Consider the following 22,034-nt stretch of genomic DNA (forward strand, 5'->3'; position numbering starts at 1 on the left):
ACATGCCCACACAAATCACACACTCGCGAGTATACACACAGACATTAAAGTATATTAATACATACCAACACTCTAACATGTACGTACAAGTCTTCCATGTCTTTCTGATTTCATTCTTTATTCCGTACGAGGAATCTGTAGAATAAGTTATTTAATTTTCGAAGGAAAAATAAAAATAAAATTAACATGGTGAACTTTTTACAGAGTAATGTACACACAGATTGTAAATCCACATCTGATCTTCAGTTTTTAATAGTAGTTCTAGAGATAGTAACCGACGATTACTACACAGCAGTTGGACAAAGCAGTTCTCTGATCGTTGTTTATCGTCGTTAATCAACGCTGCGGAGGGTAAGTCTTCTGTTTAATGACACTGAATCTCAAATATATTCACGAACACCACAAAGCATCGTTCAGGATGTGCTGTCACTGCGGAAAAGCAAGTGTTTGGAAGAGAGAGAGAGATCTTTCTTGTATCTCACTGGTATGATCGTATGAACTGGTATGAAGAAAAACAATTGTGTCATCTCTTTTAAGTAAATGCAGGAGTTTGGACAGAGTCGATTGTTCGGGTGTTATTTGGTGAAATCTCTTTCTGTGCAAACAGTAAAGAAGAAGAAAGCAGATGAAGATAAACTCAGCGTGTCATTAGAAGCAGGCGCACAAATATATCCGACAGAATTTTTAGAGGCACACGAATGTTCACCTCCTTTTGATAAGAAATAAAAAGACATGTGATGTATCAAGTATCGAAGCAGCTTTGTTTTTATTAAAACAACAACAACAGAACACACACACACACACACACTGCCTATTTCTGCAAAACCGAGAAGTGCCTGTTAAGTGTTTATTGATCACCAAACACTCCGTTTCATTACATTTTATTAGTTGAAAAAAATTTAAATGCTTTTCAAATTTTAAAATATAGGTCTACCTCTGCTCGATTTTAACAGGAAGGTTGCCAACGTGGCAATTTTTTCCACTTATTTTCTATGCCTGGTTCTGCCTTTAGGTCGCTCTCAAAGGGTAAGGGAGACAGCTGTTGCAAGACTAAGCATTTTCCTTGTTCCAGTTGCTTCCCTTGCACTAGACAATCGTGTACCGCAGACAGCAACATACACACAACACCAAGTTTGCATTTTGTAGCAACTGCAGTCAAGATTAGTTGTTCACAGAAGAATAACAGATACACAAGTACACATAAATGCACACACTACACGACTGAGAACTAAACAAAACAGCTCGCACACAAACTCTCGCATACTTCATGAATTTAAATTCTTCTTTCAAGAGAACATCGATGAAAACTGAACTTGAAAAAAAAAAAAAAAACAAAAACAAAAAACGAACGACAATTAGCTGCACTTTTGTTGAAAGTGATTGTTTCCCTCCACATTTCAGCTTCCAGAGTAGTTTTCCTTAGTGTTCTATTTCCCCAGAGTTTTCTCCTTTTTCAGTAACTTTAATGTCTCTTAGACCGTTTCGTCGGCCGTTCCTCCTGTGAGACTGTCCAACGAGACATCTGATGCTGAGAACGACTCGACCTCAAATTAAATGGAGGCTCGTTTGCGGTCACACACATCTCGCCACTGTGTGATGTTCTCCTCGGCAAGACTGATTCGTTCCTCTGTCTCGTACGGCTTGTAAGTCCTCTCGTCAGCGTCCGCCTGCGCACCGGACATGAGCATCGAGGCTTTGCGAGCCTTGCGCGCATCCGAGCTCTCTATTCGTCTCCGGAATCTTCCAGACCGCAGAGTGTAGCACGTGCACGAGCACACGGAAATACGCTCGGAGTGGTCCGGTGCCTCTTGTGCTGCAGAGACCACCATGCCGTTGGTCGTGATGACATCATCGCCTACGCGGATCGCTGTTCCCTCCGTTTCCGTATACTCTTCTGAAAATAATAAACAAACAAATAATGGGTAATACAGAGAGACTCTGGCAATAATTACAGAAAGTGGACTACGTAAAGTGGAGTAAGAGTAGTGTAAAGGAGAAGAGAGCAAGGAGGAGGTGAAAGTAGCAGGAGGAAGAGAAAACAAAACAAGAACATGACGATGACGATGATGATGATGGCCACCGCAACTAGCACTGCTATCAACCAGAAACAGAAACATTCTTCTCTGAAATTAAGGCAATTAGGCCGTTGTTCTTGTTGCAGGAACCGCTTGTTTGGCTGCCGATGCAGCAGAGAAACATCAACAATCATTTACAAGTCGATAAGGAGCGGAGAGGAAAGGACATTTTCCTCACGCCATCCGGGAAAATATTTTCTAAGAAGGCAGCAATCAAGTCCATTAACGACAGCAGACAACATTGAAATTTTGCACATTATGCCAACTGAATGCCAGCAGAGATTGCATCGTATGCACGCAGAACCGGTTACAAGACAAAAGACAAAATAAATCGGATTGAAATAGTGTCAGGCACCTAACTGTTATGCGCCTGAAGTGGGTGTCCATATAAGTATGCAGAAACAGTTTTAGTAGTACAGGAATATAAATCATAGCTCATCGTGGACACAAAACAAAGTAGGAAGCGAAGAGAAGAGATGGAAGGAAAGAAAGAAGAAAGAAAGAAAAGCTATGTCATGAGAGCAACCCTCTCACCCTCGACAACGTTGATGGTGAGGAACCTGAGGACGAGGAGGTTCATGGCGGCCGACAACACTGTCAGACCAAAGAGGATGAAGATGATGCTGAAGGCCACGTAGTCCGGGTGGCGACTAAGCATGTTGTCCCTCTGCAGCGCCACGTAGTCGCCAAAACCGATGGTGGTCAGCGTGATGAAGCAGTAGTAGAAAGCATCGATGTACTGCCAGCCCTGTACACACACTGACTTGTATTACAACAGCAGCAGCAGCAGCAGCAGCAGCAGCAGCAGCAGCAGCAGCAGCAGCAGCAGCAGCAGCAGCAGCAGCAGCAACAACAACAACAACAACAACAACAACAACAGATAATAATGCTTCAAATGTTATTAATGTCGCTGTAGCCATTGCCACAATCACTGCCACCTATGCTGTTGTTGCTGCAACTAAAGCAAATATTGGTTTTCTAATGTTATATTTTAGCAAAATGACATTTAATAGCCCATTTATTTTTGGAAGAGGTCGGATTTTCTTTCCTCTAAAAGGGATGAATAACACTCTAACGTAGACAGTGTAGAAGGCCATAAGCATTTCGTTCTAATTCTTTAAGTCGGTCTACAGACGAGGGCTTTCTTAAGCTCTTGTACAGCGAGGATTTTCTTCCTGGCTTCATATTTCGTCTCAGTGAAATTTTTGTCTGTATGCCGAACTTGTTTACTGCCCTGCTTTTTAGTTTTACTTGATGGTTCAGAATACTACACCGACTTCCTCTCTACTTTTCTATTTTTGTAAATTAAAAAATCTTCTCTGGTGGAATTTAATGCTATACAGTTAGTCTTGTCCTAATTCCTGCACTCCCCTGAGTAGTAGAACGGACATTTCACGGCGCTCCTAAACACTTTGCAATATGCAAAATGTAAATTGCTAGAAACTAAAGAGTGAAAAAAAAAACCAAATCAAATCATTTTATTTCAATACAATTTACAGAAACTTTTTATCTTTTTATCTTTTTAATTACAAGAAAGGAAACAAAAGAAACTACGTTAGCCATTGTTGATGACAGAGAGAAATATCAAATCTCATGCATACATTTCGGAAAAATACATAACAGTCTCAATGAAATAGTTATCTCTCATAAAATATAGCGAAAATGTTGAGAGAACATGACCATACAGTGCTTCCTCTGATGCTGTGCAATGATGCTTCAACGCCGAAGTTCAAGATCGAAAGCTTTTGTGATATCAAGGTACACGTGAAAACATCCTCGCAAGCAAAACTAATCCAAACGAAAAGCGCTCATCGATGGTGTGTCCTCGTGAAGCAAGCCCCTGGAGCACCCCTTCCTACCAGACTTGTAATGGCTGGAGGAGCCGGAGAAGCATCGATTGCTGCTCTAACCCTGTCCCCTTTGTTCTCTTTATGGACCATGATGTCGGCACTTGTCGTGTCTTACATTACTCTCTTTTCTCCGGCGACGCATTAGTCTGCATCGGCTTTTATTTCTACTTTTTCTATCTTTCTCTCTCACACATATAAGCATTCAGAACTGAAGGCACGCAAGCCCTTACCGAGGAAGATCAGATGTAAGGAACGAGATGCAGAGTCACAACGACGGAGAGAGTGCAGCGACGACAAAATGATCAGAAAGACAGAAAGAGATGAAAGATAGATGGACAGAGAGAAAGACATCCTAAAATAGACAAGGATAATGACCAAAGGTTTAAGACTCTTCGCTATGTGTTCATAAAATAATTTACTTTTATAACATGTCTAGACGGGGATTTCCTAAAAATGATTTACGATAACAACATTCTTAACAGAAACGCCATCTTTTCTGTTGTGACATTCCCTTGCGGGAACATCGTCTGGTGATGGTTTATGCTTATGTGGTGTCCTTACGGGGATCTCACCTCATAATGGGAAAATATAGCCGCGCCAACTGTAAGGATGAGGGAGGAGATGTTGAAAGTGATGAACAGCAGGCTCGACTGGGAGACCTCAGTGTTCTTGCTCCTGAAGCACTTCTTGATCTTCTGCAGCATGTAGGTGAGGAGGATGTTGAGCCGCTCGCCCACACTCTGGAACATGACGATGCACAGCGGGATGCCGGAGATGGCATAGAACATACAGAAGATCTTGCCACCCACAGTCTGGGGTGTGCTATGGCCGTACCCTGAAACCATGATGGAGTTGTTGTTATTAATAATAAGAAAGAGTATTTGTGTTGTCTCTTCCCAGCGCTAGCCAAACAAAGCGCGCTTTGCAAACATACAGGTGCTAGATATCTCCACAAGGATACTTCCTTAATTAAACAGGGGATTGGTCGGTTCCCTCATTAGTTCTGACGCAAGAAGCATTCTGCTGATGAATATTTGTCCAGTATTTTTCCCCAGGACAAGTGGACAAAAGAGTTTTACCGACAGATGAATGGCGCACGCGAACGAACTGGGTACACATGGACCAACAAGAAATTGGAGAATAACATGAACTAAGCTTCAATCAGCTGCCTTTACGACCCGGCGCTGCCCTGCAACGCACAAGAAATGGACATAAAAATCGCCACTTGGGTGTCAAAGCCACAATTACTGGCAATTCAGAGCAAGAATGCACTTCCACTAACCCTCTTCAAAAACCTGACTGAGCCTCTCTACTCTCAAGTGAGAGCTTAACTTGATAAGGTTATAAATGTGAGTGAATGCGGTGATTTCGAGTTTATGCCATCCTTTACAGCAACATCAGTAATATCATCATAATGAACCATAGGAGAAAAAAGTCACATTCCAGGCCATATTGCAGCATGTTTTTGTCCTTCTATAGCAGAAAAATCCCCATAACAGATACAGGGTGGCTTCTATAAACGCTTAACTGCTTGATAAATGAGCGAATGAGAAAAGGAATATCAAACAAAAAGGAATCCTAATGGATCCCAACTAGAGTAGTATATTACTGGCAAAAGTGTTTCAGAAACGTCGATCAGAGGCAAATAACTCATTCAAATAAAGCTAGTGTATATTTGAATACACTCTGCTATTTCTATATACTAAGCTTTTCTAAGCCTTGTATACACACAGGACATGAAGGCCGCACGATAATTAAACAAAGTGGAAGGAAACCTCAACTCTGTTTGTTTACAGTGCAGGGACAACTTGCTTTACATTTTTTTCCAGGCGCTTTTGGCTGCTGATTTCCCACAGGATTAGCGAGAACAATTCCTGCTTTTTGCACACGGAAGGGTAATCACTTTCAACTATGTTGACGAAGAATTCCAAGCACTAGCTCAAAAAATGGAGCCTGCTAGCTGAGTAATCTCGTGATCAGCTTGCCTTACACAAAAACAAACTGTCAGCGTACATTATCGATTAAAGCGAGTTAAGGAACCTGCTGGCCCGGTAGATGGAGCGGTCGCTCCACGGTTTGAGATCTCGCGCGATTGTGTGTGATTACAGCTCTGGCGGAAAGATTTGCGATAGATAGCGACCAGCAGACCGATCCGTTGATTTATCGTTGCACCTCGTGAGTCTGGCACCGCGGACTGCATTTATTTATTTTTCATTACCCGGTCACGCACGAGGTCAAGCTCCGTAAAGCCTGGAATCCTCACACAAAGCAACGCTGATCCCTCCATTTCAACTTTTATGAGGATGTCAAAAGTAAGGCTGTCCTGGACCGTTAGTGTTTCGTTCAGTTAACTGGTGTTAACCGTTGGTTTTATCGACAAGATGAACATGTGTCAACAATCTTTTTAGAATATTGCAAATTTTGTCTATAGCCGGGTGTGAAAAAGTCGGTCATCACAATTTATATATGTTGTAAAACATGTGTATATTTTTGCACCATCGTCATAAAAGGACAGCCGACTAATAGCCCTATATATCTAATATAAAATACATTACACTAACTAATAAAAGAATTTAATTGATTAATGGTCCTTTTATTATTGTCAATAATGAATGGTTTTGTCCCAAAAGTCTGTGTTGGAGTTGTATGGTCACGGTTATCAATGGTTAGAGAAATTCGACCGTAAAGCGTGGCAGTGAAAGCAGTTGAACAAACAAACAAACAAACAAACAAACAAACAAACAAACAAACAAACGAAAAAACCAACAGCAACAAACAGCTAAAATAAACCCCAAAAAAAAAAGATTTTACAATTGGATGTGACGTCACTATTGCCCTATAATTTGTAATGAAAGCTAAAAATTTAGCTTTCGAGAAAAATTACACCATCAAGATTACCTCATTGTCCTGGTTTCTTTGAGACTTGATGTGCTGAGTTTGTCCCCTTTACTTCCCTTCGTTTTAGTAGGTTTCCTCCCCTTGATCATCCCATTTCATTTGCCACTCGAGCCGTGGATCGATGAAACCCTCTTACGTTCATTGGATAACAGACACGTTTATACCGCTCACTGCCTCCCTGACTGCAGTGTGGTTAGTTGTGAAAGACACCCCCATACCCAGCACATACTCCCCACCCCCCATCACCCGTTCTCCTTTGGTCGCCATTCCCACCATCCTCCAGGCCATCAAATCTCTCAGCGCCGATGTCATTACTTTTGTTAAAAAAGTAAAAGAACGAAATCAATATTTTGTAACTTTTTTCCTTTCTGTACCTGCGAGGAAGATTTACTGAGTTCGGCCATAACAATCTTTAGTTATAACATTTCCAAACTCTGTGGGTTGGTATTATTAAATCTAGTTAAAGACTACATATACAAAACGCACATGATATTCAAACGGTTCATATGCACAATAATATTAGAAGAAAGAAAGAAACAAAAATTTTAAGACAGCACATTATGTTTCTTAACATGAAACTTAACATTGCGCATGACAGGCGCCAGAAGTATTGAGCTTACTCCGTGTGGCATTTTCATTAGCTTCTTCTCTCTAAGGGCATTAATTACATTTATTTCCTCTACCAAATTCTTGCTGCCTGTCACAGTTTCTTTATACTGTGAGAGGGGATTGAGAAGGATCGAAAATATTAATAGGTTTTTTGTTTCCCCGGGGAAACAGCTTCCAAGTTCTTCTTCGGCTTCACTGCGTCTCTGTAATCCCATTACAACATAAGCCTTTACAGCCTCGTCTATTCCATTAGACTTCACGATAAGGTTCGTTAGACTAGAATAAGAAATTAGATACCACAGCAGGACCACACTGACTCGAGAGACAGCTTTTTTTTTGTTTTGTTTTGTTTTGTTTTGTTTTGTTTTGTTTTGTTTTGGCAGTTAGCATGAGGTTCAGCCAGCTAGTTCCTTACAAGAAACATTGGCTTAAGGAATTAATAACAGATTCTTAAATCGAAAAAAAAAAATGACTGTACTTCTTCTGGATATAAAAATAGACGGACTCATGTTAGTTTACTTGTTTCTGAAATTACTGAGCAGATACAAGGCAGTAGGAAATGATCCCACCTCTTGACTATCTTTCCTTGCCTACCTCTGACTCACTCCCTTACACGCACTGCTTGATGTTCCTTTCTGTCAACCGATAGTCTCAAGACGGGTGTTTACTTATCTGATCAACTGAGAAAGAAACAAACAAAAACACTTCACCTGATGGAGCAGAAATAGTGAACAAAGCCTTCGAATCATTCGCCTTTAATTCTTCAACAAAAACACTTGTTTGTCTACTGGGTGGGAGAGAAGGGTATTCAAGTCATTTATTCCTTCTACCATTGATGGGGACGGTACCATGTGCGTGCACAAACATCCTGTGCTGTGTTCGAGAGCTGATGTCACATGGGAGGAGGGAGGAATGAAAGCTGCGAGCTACACGGGTCATTGCGACATTTTTTATGAGCGGGGTGGAGGGCCTGTAAAGCTTGTAGTTTGTTATCCAGCTTGGCGAACGTTAATGCTGCGCAACAAGTGCCAGCACGTGCTGACGGCCAGGGGTCAAAGCCGACCTCCTGGTGTCAAGTGCCGACACCGTGGGGTCACTTCATTCTTCCATCTGTCCACCGGGGACTAGCGGGCGAGACCTGCTGTTACAAGGGCTGGCTGCTGTTGTCGTAAAAAAAAAGTGCTACTGCTTTCGACGGATGGCGAGCTCTGCTGGCAAGGGAAATTAAACTAAAGCACAAAAAAAAAACAAAAAAAAAAAAAAAAAAAAAAAAATAAAAAAAACAAAAACAACAACAACAACAACAAACAACAACAAACAAACAACCAACAAAAACAAAACAAAAAACAAACAATTTGTGGACTTTTCAAAGAAATGTGCCTCAAACAAGACAAAAACAAAGTGTTCATACATTACACACTACTACGAACACCTTTTCACGAATCTATTGATAATTTACTAAACATGTAAACACAGAGCTATACCCGAGTACATAAATGCATACACACATTCATACAGACTAGGTTTTGAAACACTGAGTACAGCAGTCAGAAAGAGAAGATTTAATGCTTGTCGGATTTTTATTGGTATATTTAAATGATTCTAGCTCGTTTTCCATTTCCCCCAACACCTAGCAAATATTTATAGAGGGTCACTTCATACCAGACATGACCAAACAAATTTGACCACAAATCCATGTTTAGTGCCTGGTGTTGAAGATGAGGATTTGATGGCACGAAAGTTATGGCCAGTAATCACTGACACCATAGAGATTGGCTGGACACGAGCCGTTGCTTGGCACCAGGGGATGAATTAAGTCGTCAAGTCAATTAGTCACGTGAGCCCCACAGCAGCAGCTGCAAACTGCTTGTTTGTCGAGCCAGACAGACGCACGGGTGCAACGTTTTTCAGGTGTGGGCGGACGGGTCAGTTTAGTACAGTATGGCCCTGTGCCAGGAACTGAGCTGATCAGCAAACTAGTCGACAAACTACTCTGGTTCTTGGACAAACTGTCGTAAATAACGACAAGAGACGACGAGAAACGATAAATTTGCCTCGACCCTCGTAGCTCCTGTTTCTGACGATGCTACAGAATTCTACTGCCAATAAAATATTACAATGCATTATCATTAACAACCACCCCCATTTAGTGTCATCGCCATCGTTAGACCTGTTTTTCTTTCTTATTCAGCTCTTGTCCCTTGTGTCAGAAGATATTCTATTCTGAATTTTTCGACTCCAGAAAATTCCTCACCTACATTTATCAACCCTCCGTCGTCGAGATCGTCATCTTGTCATCGCGATCACAAAACACATCCACACACACAAACACACAGAGGTAAAATAGAGAAGAAGAGAGAATTGTTACCAACTTACCGATGACTGCCACCACTGTAAGAGAGAAGTAGAAGGCGCCTGCAAACTTCCACTGCGTGCCGGCCTTGTAGGGCACCATCCTAATCATGTTGCGGCGGATGTCCTCCAGGTCCTGGCGGGAGATGTTGTACTTGGCCTGAATCTTCATCTCTCTCTCCGTCAGGGCGTTGCGCATCTTGATCTCGTTCTCTGACTCCAGGGCATCGAAGATGGCGGCGCCCACGAGGAGGTAAGTGAAGCAGCAGACGATGAGAGAAAGAGTCCTGACGTTCTGCTTGTCCATCGCGACGATGATGACGAAAAGGAGTATATATATATATAGTGATGGAGGTGGCAAGACTTCCCGCTGTCCACAGCTGCTTGAAAGAGGTGGCAAGAATTCCCGCTGTCCACAGCTGCTTGATGGAGGTTCCAAGACTTCCCGCTGTCCACAGCTGCTCTACTCACCAGTTACATGAGCGCAAACAAATAGCCAGCCTCTGATCTTCACCCTTTACATCGATCCAACGCCTCACCCGTTTGGCTGGATTTCCTTCTAAGACACTAGTTCCCACAAAGACGTTTGATTCTGCTTACTGGCCCCATCACTGAAAACTACTTTTTTTTCTTTTTCTCTCCCTCTCCCTATTTGCTTCTATGTTGGCTCCAGAGAGATTTGTTCTTCGTTCATTTCTCGATCTGCGCTCCGGCACCTCGAAATCATGTGACATAAAAACAACCAAAGGACGAAAGCACACTCCGAGACCCAAAGCTGTGATAAAGGTGGTCTACACCATCGACAAGCGACCGGCTAGGTGGCGCTCGCTGCACACAGCTTAATGAAATATTTAGACGCTTGAGCCTGCTGGCGTCGCCTCTGTGCATCTAGATGGAAGTTTAGACGAGCATCTGGTGAAACGGGAGCACTTCGTCCATTGCTGCTCTTTGCTCATTAATCCTTTCTTGGAGGCATCTGGAACAAAAATGCAAATGTTGCTCGCAAAATGTCTGCTTGATGTGGGTCACACACAATGGCTGAGGCTGTAAAAAAGCATTAGCTAGTGCATAACCTACAGCGAATATTACTTATTTATAACCAGTTGACATGGAATCAGTATCTGCAAGTAATGCAGCGGCATTCATCGAAACTTGTGTCCACCATGATGCAAGCTGCTGTGCAGCAATTTCATCCCGATAATCATTCCTTTCATTACTATAACATTCAGCCAATTCTCATCCAGAAGAACAATTCTTTTCTTCCCTTCTGACAAATATTTAGGTAATGTTTACTAAACATGGCACCACTTTTTTTTTTCATCGTCTGTAAGCATGTCTGTACTCGAAAATGAAATTATGGGTTTATCACATGTGTTATCATTTAATAATATTTAATTACAATCATTTATTATGCACCTATATAACCGGTAAAAGGAACACTCATGCAACCAATGTAGACCATTCATAAAACACTAGGAACATTTTACCTTCAAGCTACGACAGTCATTGCACTTACTCCTTCAAATAAAATGTATTTTTTCCATACAAAACATTTACCAGTTGTCATTTTCAAATTAGCAAGTTTTAAAGACATATTTGAAGAGTAAGACAAATAATGAGTGTTTAATTTCGAATCCATACTTCACAGTTTTTAAAAACTGGAGTCTGTGCGAGTTATTCTTGACTAGACACAGACGATGTCTTTACCTGAAGAGCAGTGGGAGAAAGGGGAGAGGAGTGAGATTAGACTAGAAAGGTGGCTGGGAGCCAAGGCCAACCAACAATCTTGTATTTGATAAGCTTTGAAACTAATTCGTGCAGCAGAACAAAAAAAAAAAAAAGACTCTCTGAACTGAGGAGCATAATCTACAAAACAATGATAATCGCGTTTTGTTTCATATTTCATAATAAATAATGAGAGGATCTGTTACGCATTTTTAATAAATATACGAATTTCGCAATATAAATAATTTATCTAATAAACCTAATGAATAATAATAATAATTATTATTTTTTTTAAAACAACACTTTTACAGACCGAGTCAGTCGTCCTCTCCTCTGCACGAAGGGATCCACGATCCATCGTAGGTATCGCATAATCTATTATCTACGAACGACAACAGACTGCTAGTTATCTGCTGTTAGCGAGACTTCCTTTATGTTTTGTGGTTATTCACGACATCCAAACCCATTATTTTCCTATTTATCCCATAGCTTGCCGCTATTTCCGTTAACGCTGCTACATCATTACCTCTTGTGCTAATTTCCTCTCTGAAGTGGGACTGACAATCAGCACCTACCTGGCATATTCAATGCTGTCTATACGTCTCTGTGAGTGTTGACCATCACCTTCACACGTGCTGTGAAACAATCGACACGTCCAGTAAGAAGACGCCATTGCTACACCTGTCGCAAAGGTGTTTTATGAGGAGTGAAGCACCAGGGACTCGGCAATCAATTTACGAGCTTTAATGGAAGTCGTGCTGAAATCCCATTTGAGTGTCGCTGATCTGCTGAGGTCACGAATGTAAAAGAGAGAGAGAGAGAAAAAAAAAAGAACGAAGGATCAATGTCGCAAGCTTCGTGCAATGAGGAGAGATGTCTTCAACACAAACAACTTCCACTGAGTTGTAGAGAAGGTAGAAACACAGCTAACGCCTACACTACACACAGTCCAAGTAGAGACGCAAGTAAGTTCTACTTACACACGGTAGACACGTTAGGTGTGCTCATGTCATCATAGACATGTTAGTTACACAAGTGACATCTTACACTAGACACGGTACACTTACAAACGAGGGTTTTACTACTAGTAGACACACAGGTCGCAAGACAGATCGCTGTGAAGACGCTGGTCGACAAATCGAGATTACAAAAAAAAACAAACAAACAAACAAAAACAACAACAAACAAAACAAAAACAACAAAAACAACAAAAACAAACAAACTTGCGAAATTAAGGACACTGCCAGAGGCACAAACCAAAAAAAAGATGATAGTGCTGCCTGGACAATGTCTGAGGAGCACGGCTGTCAAAGCCTTATCTATCCTCTAGCTCATCACACCAAATGGCATCACAAAATTATATTAAACACAGACCGCAAAGCCCATTTTTCGATTGTTTCCACGAAGACATTCTTTATCTTTTCTGCAGACTGCATCTACCATTTCGCATCAATGAAAAGAACCAGAGCCGGAACATCTGACATCCTGAATTAATGACAAAAGCCAGAGCTGGAACTGCGGTGTGCCCTCAAGCAGGAGACTTGCATGTCTGAGCAAAATAGACAGAACCCATTGGAAACCTGAAGAAAGAGAGCTATTTCTAATTAATTTGTATCACAGCAGGACTTCTTCACTCTTCATCGCTTTCTTTCTTTCTTACAAGTCCTCCTAGGGAACAAAATCGGGGTGACTGTAGGAAAACATCTGTTAGGAAGACAATGGTTTTTAATTATAAGATTTGAAGACATCGGTGACCTGTCATGACTTGCTTCTGGACTATGTTCTTGGATACAATACCAGTTTAAAACGCGATTGTTCTCACTAAAATAGCTTCTAATCCCATTTTTTTTAACTATGTCAATCCTTTTTGAGAAACTTTATGTTTGGGGTGTTTCGCCTGGCATTTTAAAAGTAATTTATAAATTTGCTTAAGGTTAGATAACATAGGAAAAGCAACATGCTGCTACCTAAAGGAATAAACAGAAAAGACAGAGCACTTAGAAACTGCAATTCCAAACAGACAAAGAAAGTAAATGTCTCGGAATCCATTTTTCTATCTCGGAGCAGTGCGGGCTCCTGACTTCGCACTCACCCGTGATATTGCGCGCGAGCAAAAATCGTTGTGAGATAAAAAGAGTGACTAGCCAATCAAACTATTAAAACTGTGTATCAAATCGGTAATAAAAACATTCAAATATGAATGTGCACGCTTGAAAGCTGTTGCACGTGTATATCAATGAAAAACAATGAAGCGAGAACAGGTTTGAAAAAGCACTAAAGAAAAAGACATTGTGTGACAGCGGTAACTTCCACACACAAATACATCAAACAAAAAACGAGAAACAGACACAGCGAACCGAGCATCACAAACAACAGTTACAGATAAATAACTGTTGTCACAGCTGTACAAACAACCAGGCTGACACCTTTCTAGATATTATTTTTATAAAAATGAGATCGTTCTTCATCTTTTACAAGCTGGCAAGTGACATTGTTTGAACCTACGTCTGTCACATCAGGTCCTCTGTGTCACCCCAGGTCGTGACTCCTCTCGGACATGCCAATTCAACTGTCCCGCCATCAACTTCATACACCCGATAACCCTCTTTCCCCACCACCACCTTCCCCTTGCTTCCCCATGTTCCCCAGAGGTCCCGACACACGTGATCCGTGCAGCATGTAGCAGCTGCATTTTATGAATAAATGAATTAATTAATTATAAAAAAATCGTTAAAACATACTCGTCAGTAAATTAGACGAGCGTGACAAGCTCTACATTTTAGAACTATTGTAGAGGACACACAACTCGTGTTTGAGACTGAGACATATCGAAAGCAGTCCAAACTTTTGTCAGCAAGCCCCTGCCAGGTCTCAAACGAACCGATATGCTACTGGAGAAGTCGAAGCTTACCTTCCTTCCAATCATTTACTTTTTGTGGGAGGCCGTCAGCGCCAGGCCGGGGTGGAAGCAGGCGACTGCAGGTCTGGGTGCCGCTGTATAAATATATTTGGTGGTTTAACGGGTGGTCATAAAGTCCAACTCACTGCTACACACGCAGACGATCTCCTGCCATCAAACGCATTCCGGAAACCGCAAGCATGTGCGCGCGCAGCAGTGGCTCGTCTGGCTGGCAGACGAGCACTGCGCGCGCATGCACGGCGACCCAGGTGACGATCGAATATTATAATTACAAACTCGACTTGCGTGCGCGAGCGAGCGAGCAGGCGACCACGCGGGCACGCGCGACACACTCACGCACTCACGCATGCGATTGCACGCTGTGGCCGCGTATCTTGGACGAGGCACTGCTGAGCATGCGCAGTCGAGCTCTGCCCTTTGATGCTGATTCAACGGATTTTTTTTTTTAAAATAAAAATTGACATTTCGAGGTGGGAGGAAAGGTAAAGTACACTTGACGGAAAATCGAGCGCACTTTGGTTTTAGGGAAATTTAGAAGTGTCACTCTCCATCACATGGAAAGTTCGCGTGTAATTCTTGTCTTTGAGTTTGTCTGCGTGTTTTTAGTATTGTTCGTGTGTGCGTGTGGTCTCTGTGTGTGTATATATATATAACATGTGTGTTTGCATCATTTATATAGCCATGTTCATGTCTGGTAAAAGTCACCAGAAATATGTTGTCAAACTTCAATAATGTTTTCTTGGTGTCTTTCTCTCTCTCATTCAAGTGAATAAAATGTTTAAAAAAAATTCTTAAAGCTTATGCAAATATTTCAATTTTTTCCAGGATGAATGTTAGTTCATGTCCTCATTTGCAAGTCAATGAAATGAAAGTCATGAGAAAAAAAAAAATCCGATGTGGCTAGAATAACTCGAATCGTGTAAAAGAGAAGATTTAGATACAGTGTTAAAAATGTCGGCACGAAGAATTCCTGCTAACAGCGAGAAACGAATTCAACACCAAACCCCTACATTTAAAGATTATCGGGATCAATCCTGCGGGAAACAGACGAGAGTGGGAAGAAAGGGAGACAAATAAATCAGCAAGCATCAGCCAAGAGTAATGTGGACAAATGTGAGCAGGTCAGAGAGGACAGTGGAGAAAAAGGAAAAAAGGAGAAAGTCACGTAATGTGAGCTATTTTCGAGAGATAGTGATGCAGATTTCTTTAAAGAAGAAGAAAGAAAAGGCAGAAAAGTTAAAAAAGGACGGAATAACATTGAAAGCAAACAGTAAAATAAATGAATGATTTCATTACCACTGCATTACATAGGCTTTTTCCTTTCAATCTTATGACTGACAATATTTACATGTCAGGTGTGCTTCAATATTTACAGCTGTTAGATGTGTTCAGTATTTCAAATGTTCAGATTATTCCATATTTACAGCTTTACAATGTTCAAGCAGAAAGTAACATCGATCTCTAGTTCAAGTCTTTTAGTCTCAGCGTCCTGTGACCTTTCGCTGCTGAAACAGTGAGCTTAATTTATTTAGAGAGTGAAAAATTTGTATGGCTCGAGATGACAACAAGAGTTAAGCGCTGTTACCACCCGATCAGCAGAGCAAACATCGCTCCCCCCCGGCCATCTTCTTACACGATTCTGTTATGTTGGTTGTAAGATTTGGTGTGGATGGATGGACCATAGGGCTGGTGTGAGCGGAGGACGTCTGAAACGAGGGCTTAGCTGACATGTTGATGCATTCCCAGCAGTTGCCTCCCTCGCCATTCTAATTCTCGCTAAGGGACATCACTCACGAACAATGGATCAGCGGAAGAGCGCGGGTGTGGGAGAGACAGCCGATAAGTATTCCAGCAGAAGGAAAGAAATTGTATTAAACGTGTGAGTTTGTCATGTGGAGCTGGAGGTGAATCAATAGAAAATTGCTTTAAGGAGGAGGAGAAGCTGTTTCCCAAGAGAATTTCCACAGGATCGTTCTCTTCTCGGGGCGTTCTGTCTTCGAGTATAGCGGGCATAATCGGGTTTGCATGCATCCTCGACTCTGTGTGTGTGGGGTGGTGGGAGGTGTGCTCGTGGGAGCACATTTGCATCCCCTTCTCTTTCTATAAAACAATCGCTTACTTACAAGTGTGTCTGGTGGTACCAGACCGCAATAATTTGTGATTGAGTGATGGCATTGAAGCAACCGGCTCCCGTTTTCAGTTATTTTCCTATGTGTGAGGGCTGTTGAAATGATGGCATCGGGGATCTGGGGATCGCGCCAGACGATTTCGAATCCAGAAAGGAATAGAGGAGGAGTGAGAAGACTGCCATTGTCATGGCACATCTTGCGTTACAAATCAGGATTAGTATGTTTTCATTCGCAAAAGAGTACAGAAAATGGAAGCTTCGGGGAAACTAAATAAACTATGCTTGATCTTTGAAGAGTTATGTCTATGAGAATAAATGCCAAAAGATAAGAATTTAAAAGCGTTTATTAAAAGAACATTGTAATAAAGATGTGAATATGTATTTCTGAAACAAATTTTACATAGTTCGTAAATCAAGACGATAAATTTGTTTTTGTATTTTTATTTATTTATTTATTTATTTTTCTTACTACACTAAATGCTGAGACCACATCCTCAAGCTGTAACTGCCGCAGAAAGATTATATTTAGTAGATGATATTCGCTTACACTTAATAATTGATAGAAATTGTGAGGTCTATTTAGCAATGTTTTTATTCCGGTGTTCTTTTATTTTTTGTCAGGTAACAGACTGACGAGCAGTTCTGCTCCAGCGCCAGTGTTTATCTGTTTCTGGTGCCGAGACGGTTGTGATCCTGGTTGTGCTTGGTGACGTGGCAGTGCCGGAGTCGGGTGAAACGGTAGGAAGTGGTTGAAGTGGTAGAAGGACTTACAACCTCAGCTGCTCCGCCAGCTTCAGCGCGTGCCCTCCACGTGTGGCGCAATGTTTGCTCAGTAAATGTTCGCCAATCGAAGGCCTCAAACGTGCAGTCGTCTCCACTTCATCGCTCTGATCTTCCACAGCTGTCGATTGGCGGGCGCGTGTACCTGACAATCACTTTCCTCTGACCCACCCATTAATTAAAATGGATCAAAATATTTTTAGGGAGAAATCGTCGATGAAGGAGTTCGGACTGGCGGGGAAAAGGTCACTAAGTGTGGACTGATTTTAACTCGTGTTGACTTGCGCGTCCATATCCCTCTTTCTTTGTTTGTTTGGTTGTTTTTTGGTTTTTTTTCTCTCTTTCTCTCTTGCTTTCTGTCTCGCTTTTTTCCCCCCTGACGTCTCTAAAAGCAGAGAAAAAATGGTTGACAGTACATTATCAGAGTACAAAGAAAGGTATAAGGTTTTAACAGGAGCTTGGTGGGGAAAAAAAATCTACCGAGTGGTCAAAGGGAAATAATTACAGAAAAACCTTACTTCCCGTGTTGTAGCTATTTCCCTTGCGCCGATCTGTCTGTGCTTCGTCACAAAGTTTTACCAAATAATAATAAAACAATATAAATAAAAGCAACAGACACAAATAATTCTGTATAACTTGAATTCAAATCTTAATATAATATAAAATGTGACCAGGAAGAAAAATACTTAATAAATAAATGCCATTGAAATGCATCGGTTGACCAAAAGAGAAATTGAGTTTATGATGGTAAAGTGAAGGATTACCGTAGAAATAAATATGTACCAAAAATTTTTCGCAGGTATTTAAACATTCTTGCGTGTCATTTTGTCTTCTCGGCTGGTTATACTTAAGTTTATAAATTCTTGAAAGTTGTCTGTGCCTTGTTATGATGATCAGGTGTCATAGGCCGTGTATTCCGATGTAGGATTCTGACATCAACATTCTTATAATGTCTTGCATTCCCTGCATATCCCTGTAGTATTTTGATGTCGAATGTTTCCTGGTAGGATTGTGGTGTACCCTGCCTTACATTAATCTACAGTATTATGACTTCACTTGACCTGTATTCCTCAACAGGATTTCGACCTCTCGAAGTAGATTACTCGAACTTTCCCGGATCTTTACTTTGCTAGCAAATAGGAATAGTAGCCAACATCCTTCCTCAGTCGCAGGAAAGGAACCCTGTCCTGGATCAGCGTGCAGCAAGAGGCAGGAAGGTCGGAGGGTAATGACGTTCAGAACTAACGGTAGCAAAAGTCGATGGACTTTCGCGTTAATTAACCGATGTCATGTTGATCCCGTGGGAGTCTAGGACAATGGTGTGTGTGTTTTCTCACACTGTGTGTCTGTGTGTACAAATCCATCTTTTTTTGAGAGCGGATAGATCATAATTCAAATGTATGTAGAACTTTTCTTCAGATGGACAAAGTTCATAGTCTATATTTGATTTCTGTATGTTACTTCAAAACAACTTTATTGTAACTTTTATGTTAGATACTTTAAGATGTATTACCAAAGCTCCAAAGCAAAATCAATACACAGCAAAGTTTGACAAAGATTTTAAAGTCACTTTGAAGAAAACGAGGATTGAACAGAACTCAAATATCTGAAGACAATGCCAGTGTCCTGGTAATCAGCTTCTGCGCAGTCAGGGAGTTGTGACGTCACGATGTGATCTTAAACTCTTTCCAAAACCCTTGTTAAAAATACTATATTCATGTACCTTGGAAATGGAACTGCTTGCCGAACATTAAGAATTTCACAAATAATCTTTTTAAACTAACTAAACCCTTTTGTCACTCTTTCTCATATCGTTTACATTGTTGCTAAGATGTAAGCGAATTTTGGTCGTTATCCTCTCGTTTTGAGAAAACACGATTTCACCAGTTTTAACTGCCTTCTACCAAGTCTTCTGGGAAGATTAAATGTTACACTTTAATTAAACTGCTTCGCTATCCATTTGGTAAGCGCGTTGTCACGAACGACATTTTTGATGACACTATAAATGAAGATCGAACAAGTGGAGAAAAAGCATCAAAGTATCGTTGAAACCTCGGAAATCACGAATAGACTGTTAAATTTGATATTTATGTAATAATCCACAAATTTAAAAAAAATTAATAACAAGAAGAAAAGTCAGCTTAAATCTTCATCAAATGTTAGTAAATTCTTGACTATACACCCAGCTGCTCTTTTACCCCCGTTGAAAAAATGTTCCCCAAAGAAGTAGTCCCTATATTTCTAGGAAAAGCTGTTGACCAAACTTCTCGCAAAGATTGCTCAAGCACAATCCGGTTTGTGGTTTATATGCGTAGTCAGCAGCTAACGGACAGACTCGCCAGTCGCACCACGTAACGCCAGACGTTGACACCTGGCAGACCGCCAGCAGTTCACCTGCGACGCCATGTTCGTGCTACGCGAGAGCCTGGTGACGTCACTATGCCGTCACGTGCGGCTGTTCCTTGAAAGGTTCGGAGAAAAATCGATCAGGAAGAGCGGGGGAGGTGTTCTCACGCAACATATGGCAGGAAGACAGAGTAGAAAAATGGAAGGGGGAACAAAATCCCACATTGGTGTCGAGGCTACTGCAAAAAACAACCTGGCTTGTTGATGTGTGGACCTGTCGCCTGGAAACCGCGCGCGACGTCTGTGGCGAGGAGCCGACATGACACACTGTGTCACAAACACAATGGCGACAGGCTGTTCCACTGACCTCCCACTGCACACGCGGTGGCTCATGTCTTTAGCTCGGCGGAGTGAGATGAAACCATCCGACTGTCAGTGTGTATGGCACGTGGCTGTGCGAAAGGGTCTTCTTTATTCTGTTTTTCATTTCCTTCTTCTTTAGGCGCTTGTCACAATCGCAGCGATGACTGACGATTGCAATTATCAGGTCCTGTGTTGGATATTATGTTCTATCTCCATATTTTGCACCTGTTTACAGACTCAGCTTTTTTTAACCTGATATCTTCTTAGTTGGTGGACGTAAAACATTGTTAACCTGCCTGACCTATCTTTCTGTCAACCCCCAAAACTCCTGTATTAATATTTTAATTTTTACTACTATACACAACTAACCTCTTGAACCAATCCTTGAACTTCACGAATACCTTATTTAGGTTGCATGATCGCTGTATCATCTCAACACATAAATATTACCAGAAATATCAATAGACATGTGGACAGTTCTGTGTACAGAAGAATTATCATGCGAACCATTTCTCCACGTAGAAGGCCGGATATTTGGGGCTAGTACTTCTACTAGTCCAATTTAATATTACATTTTATTTTAGTTAGAAAATTCGCTGTGATCTTCCTTGCCACTTTAGGGTTATATCTTTCTCAAGAAAACCACTACCTCCGTTAGGAAAAGAAAAACAATTGTACACAGGGGAAAAAATCACCAAATCAAGTAATGACATATCCCATGTCAAATTATTTTTATATGAAATATAATATATGAAATATATTTAATATACCCCAAAATAAAATACTTGAGTGTGTTCTTGCTATAGTGTAACTGTTGTGAATTTTAGACATCCCCCAAAACAAACAAACAAAATAAAACAAAATCAAAATCGATTATAGCCAACGTATAGCTAAATAAATAAAACAGCAGCAACAACAACAACAACGTCATGACAACAACAACAACAAACCCAATATGCGAAACTCAAGAAGCTTTGTGAATAATGTAGTGAAGACAACAACAAAAACAATGTGAAGCCGTTTCAATTAAAAGCCGGACATGAGGATCAACAAGAACGGGGACAGGAGGCAGATGGCCCTGGATCCGGTCATAGACCTCATCTTTCACGTGTTCGTATATTTTTAGAGTGGTCTCCGCTTGAAAACATGTCGACCATGCGAGTGCTGGGTAGGGCTTTGCCCGGTCGTTGTCATGCAATACAGCACGCGCACCGGTCGATGACTATCGTCTTTCATCGCTGCAGGGTAAGCCGTCGTATCATGTTCAGAGCCCTGTTGATGTCGCTAACCCAGGCAGGCTCTAAGTCTGATATTTCTTTCGCTTAAATGATGATAGCAGTCTTCTCTATCTGCAGCTGTGCCTTCGAGATGACAAACAGATAATTAAAGCTAAAAAGACAAAATCTTGCCTGCCTGTATGAGAGCCAGCAGCAATGATAAACTTTAAAGATTTTTTTCTTACATTCAGTAGAGATCGACCAATATGCAAAAGTAGACATAGTGCAATCATGACTAGAAAATTCAGTAAGATTATTAGGAAGACTATATCGAGTAAAGAAGTGGTATGCTTACATACATTTGTGTACACGGACAGACCAAACTACCGACAAATGTTAATTCAAGATTACTTTTGGCCTCCAGCAGGTGATAAAGATCGGGAAAAGCAGACCAGAAGGTTGTCAAAAATGTAGAATGATTGCAGCGCATGGCTCGATCCTAGCACAAGCTGTTGCACAATTTGATGAGAGCAAACACACACACACCCGCTTGCAAACAGTCATTCACACGCATTCACAATCATTTACACAGGTTCACATGCTGGAATTTTTTCTTTCTCTTGCTCGCTCACTCGTTCGCTCTACTAGCTGTCACCGCAACCCAGAAATGAATACCAATTTAAAAATATTCCTTCAAAAATTCCTTATCGCAAGCTGCTTATCAGTTTTAAAGGACTAATGAGGCCAAAAATGTTATTTTTAATGACTTGA

At 41.2% G+C, this 22,034-nt stretch overlaps 1 protein-coding gene across 3 annotated transcripts; it reads right to left on the reverse strand.

Annotated features, from left to right (window-relative positions):
• Positions 1–103: 103 nt before the first annotated feature.
• LOC112562538 (two pore potassium channel protein sup-9-like) lies at positions 104–14,852 on the reverse strand. Of its 3 annotated transcripts, XM_025235827.1 has the most exons (6): positions 14,421–14,852; positions 12,085–12,297; positions 9,809–10,760; positions 4,498–4,760; positions 2,610–2,823; positions 104–1,894 (listed from the first exon to the last, which is right to left on the reverse strand). In XM_025235827.1, exons 3-6 carry the CDS (start codon positions 10,089–10,091, stop codon positions 1,551–1,553), a joined length of 1,104 nt encoding a protein of 367 aa, XP_025091612.1. In that variant the 5' UTR covers positions 10,092–10,760; positions 12,085–12,297; positions 14,421–14,852; the 3' UTR covers positions 104–1,550. The 3 variants fall into 3 exon arrangements, with proteins under 3 accessions (XP_025091612.1, XP_025091609.1, XP_025091611.1); XM_025235824.1 differs by lacking the exon at positions 12,085–12,297; XM_025235826.1 differs by lacking the exons at positions 12,085–12,297; positions 14,421–14,852 and adding an exon at positions 11,823–11,961.
• Positions 14,853–22,034: the final 7,182 nt, after the last annotated feature.

Source organism: Pomacea canaliculata, linkage group LG4 (assembly GCF_003073045.1).
Source record: "Pomacea canaliculata isolate SZHN2017 linkage group LG4, ASM307304v1, whole genome shotgun sequence".
Lineage (NCBI taxonomy): Eukaryota > Metazoa > Mollusca > Gastropoda > Architaenioglossa > Ampullariidae > Pomacea > Pomacea canaliculata.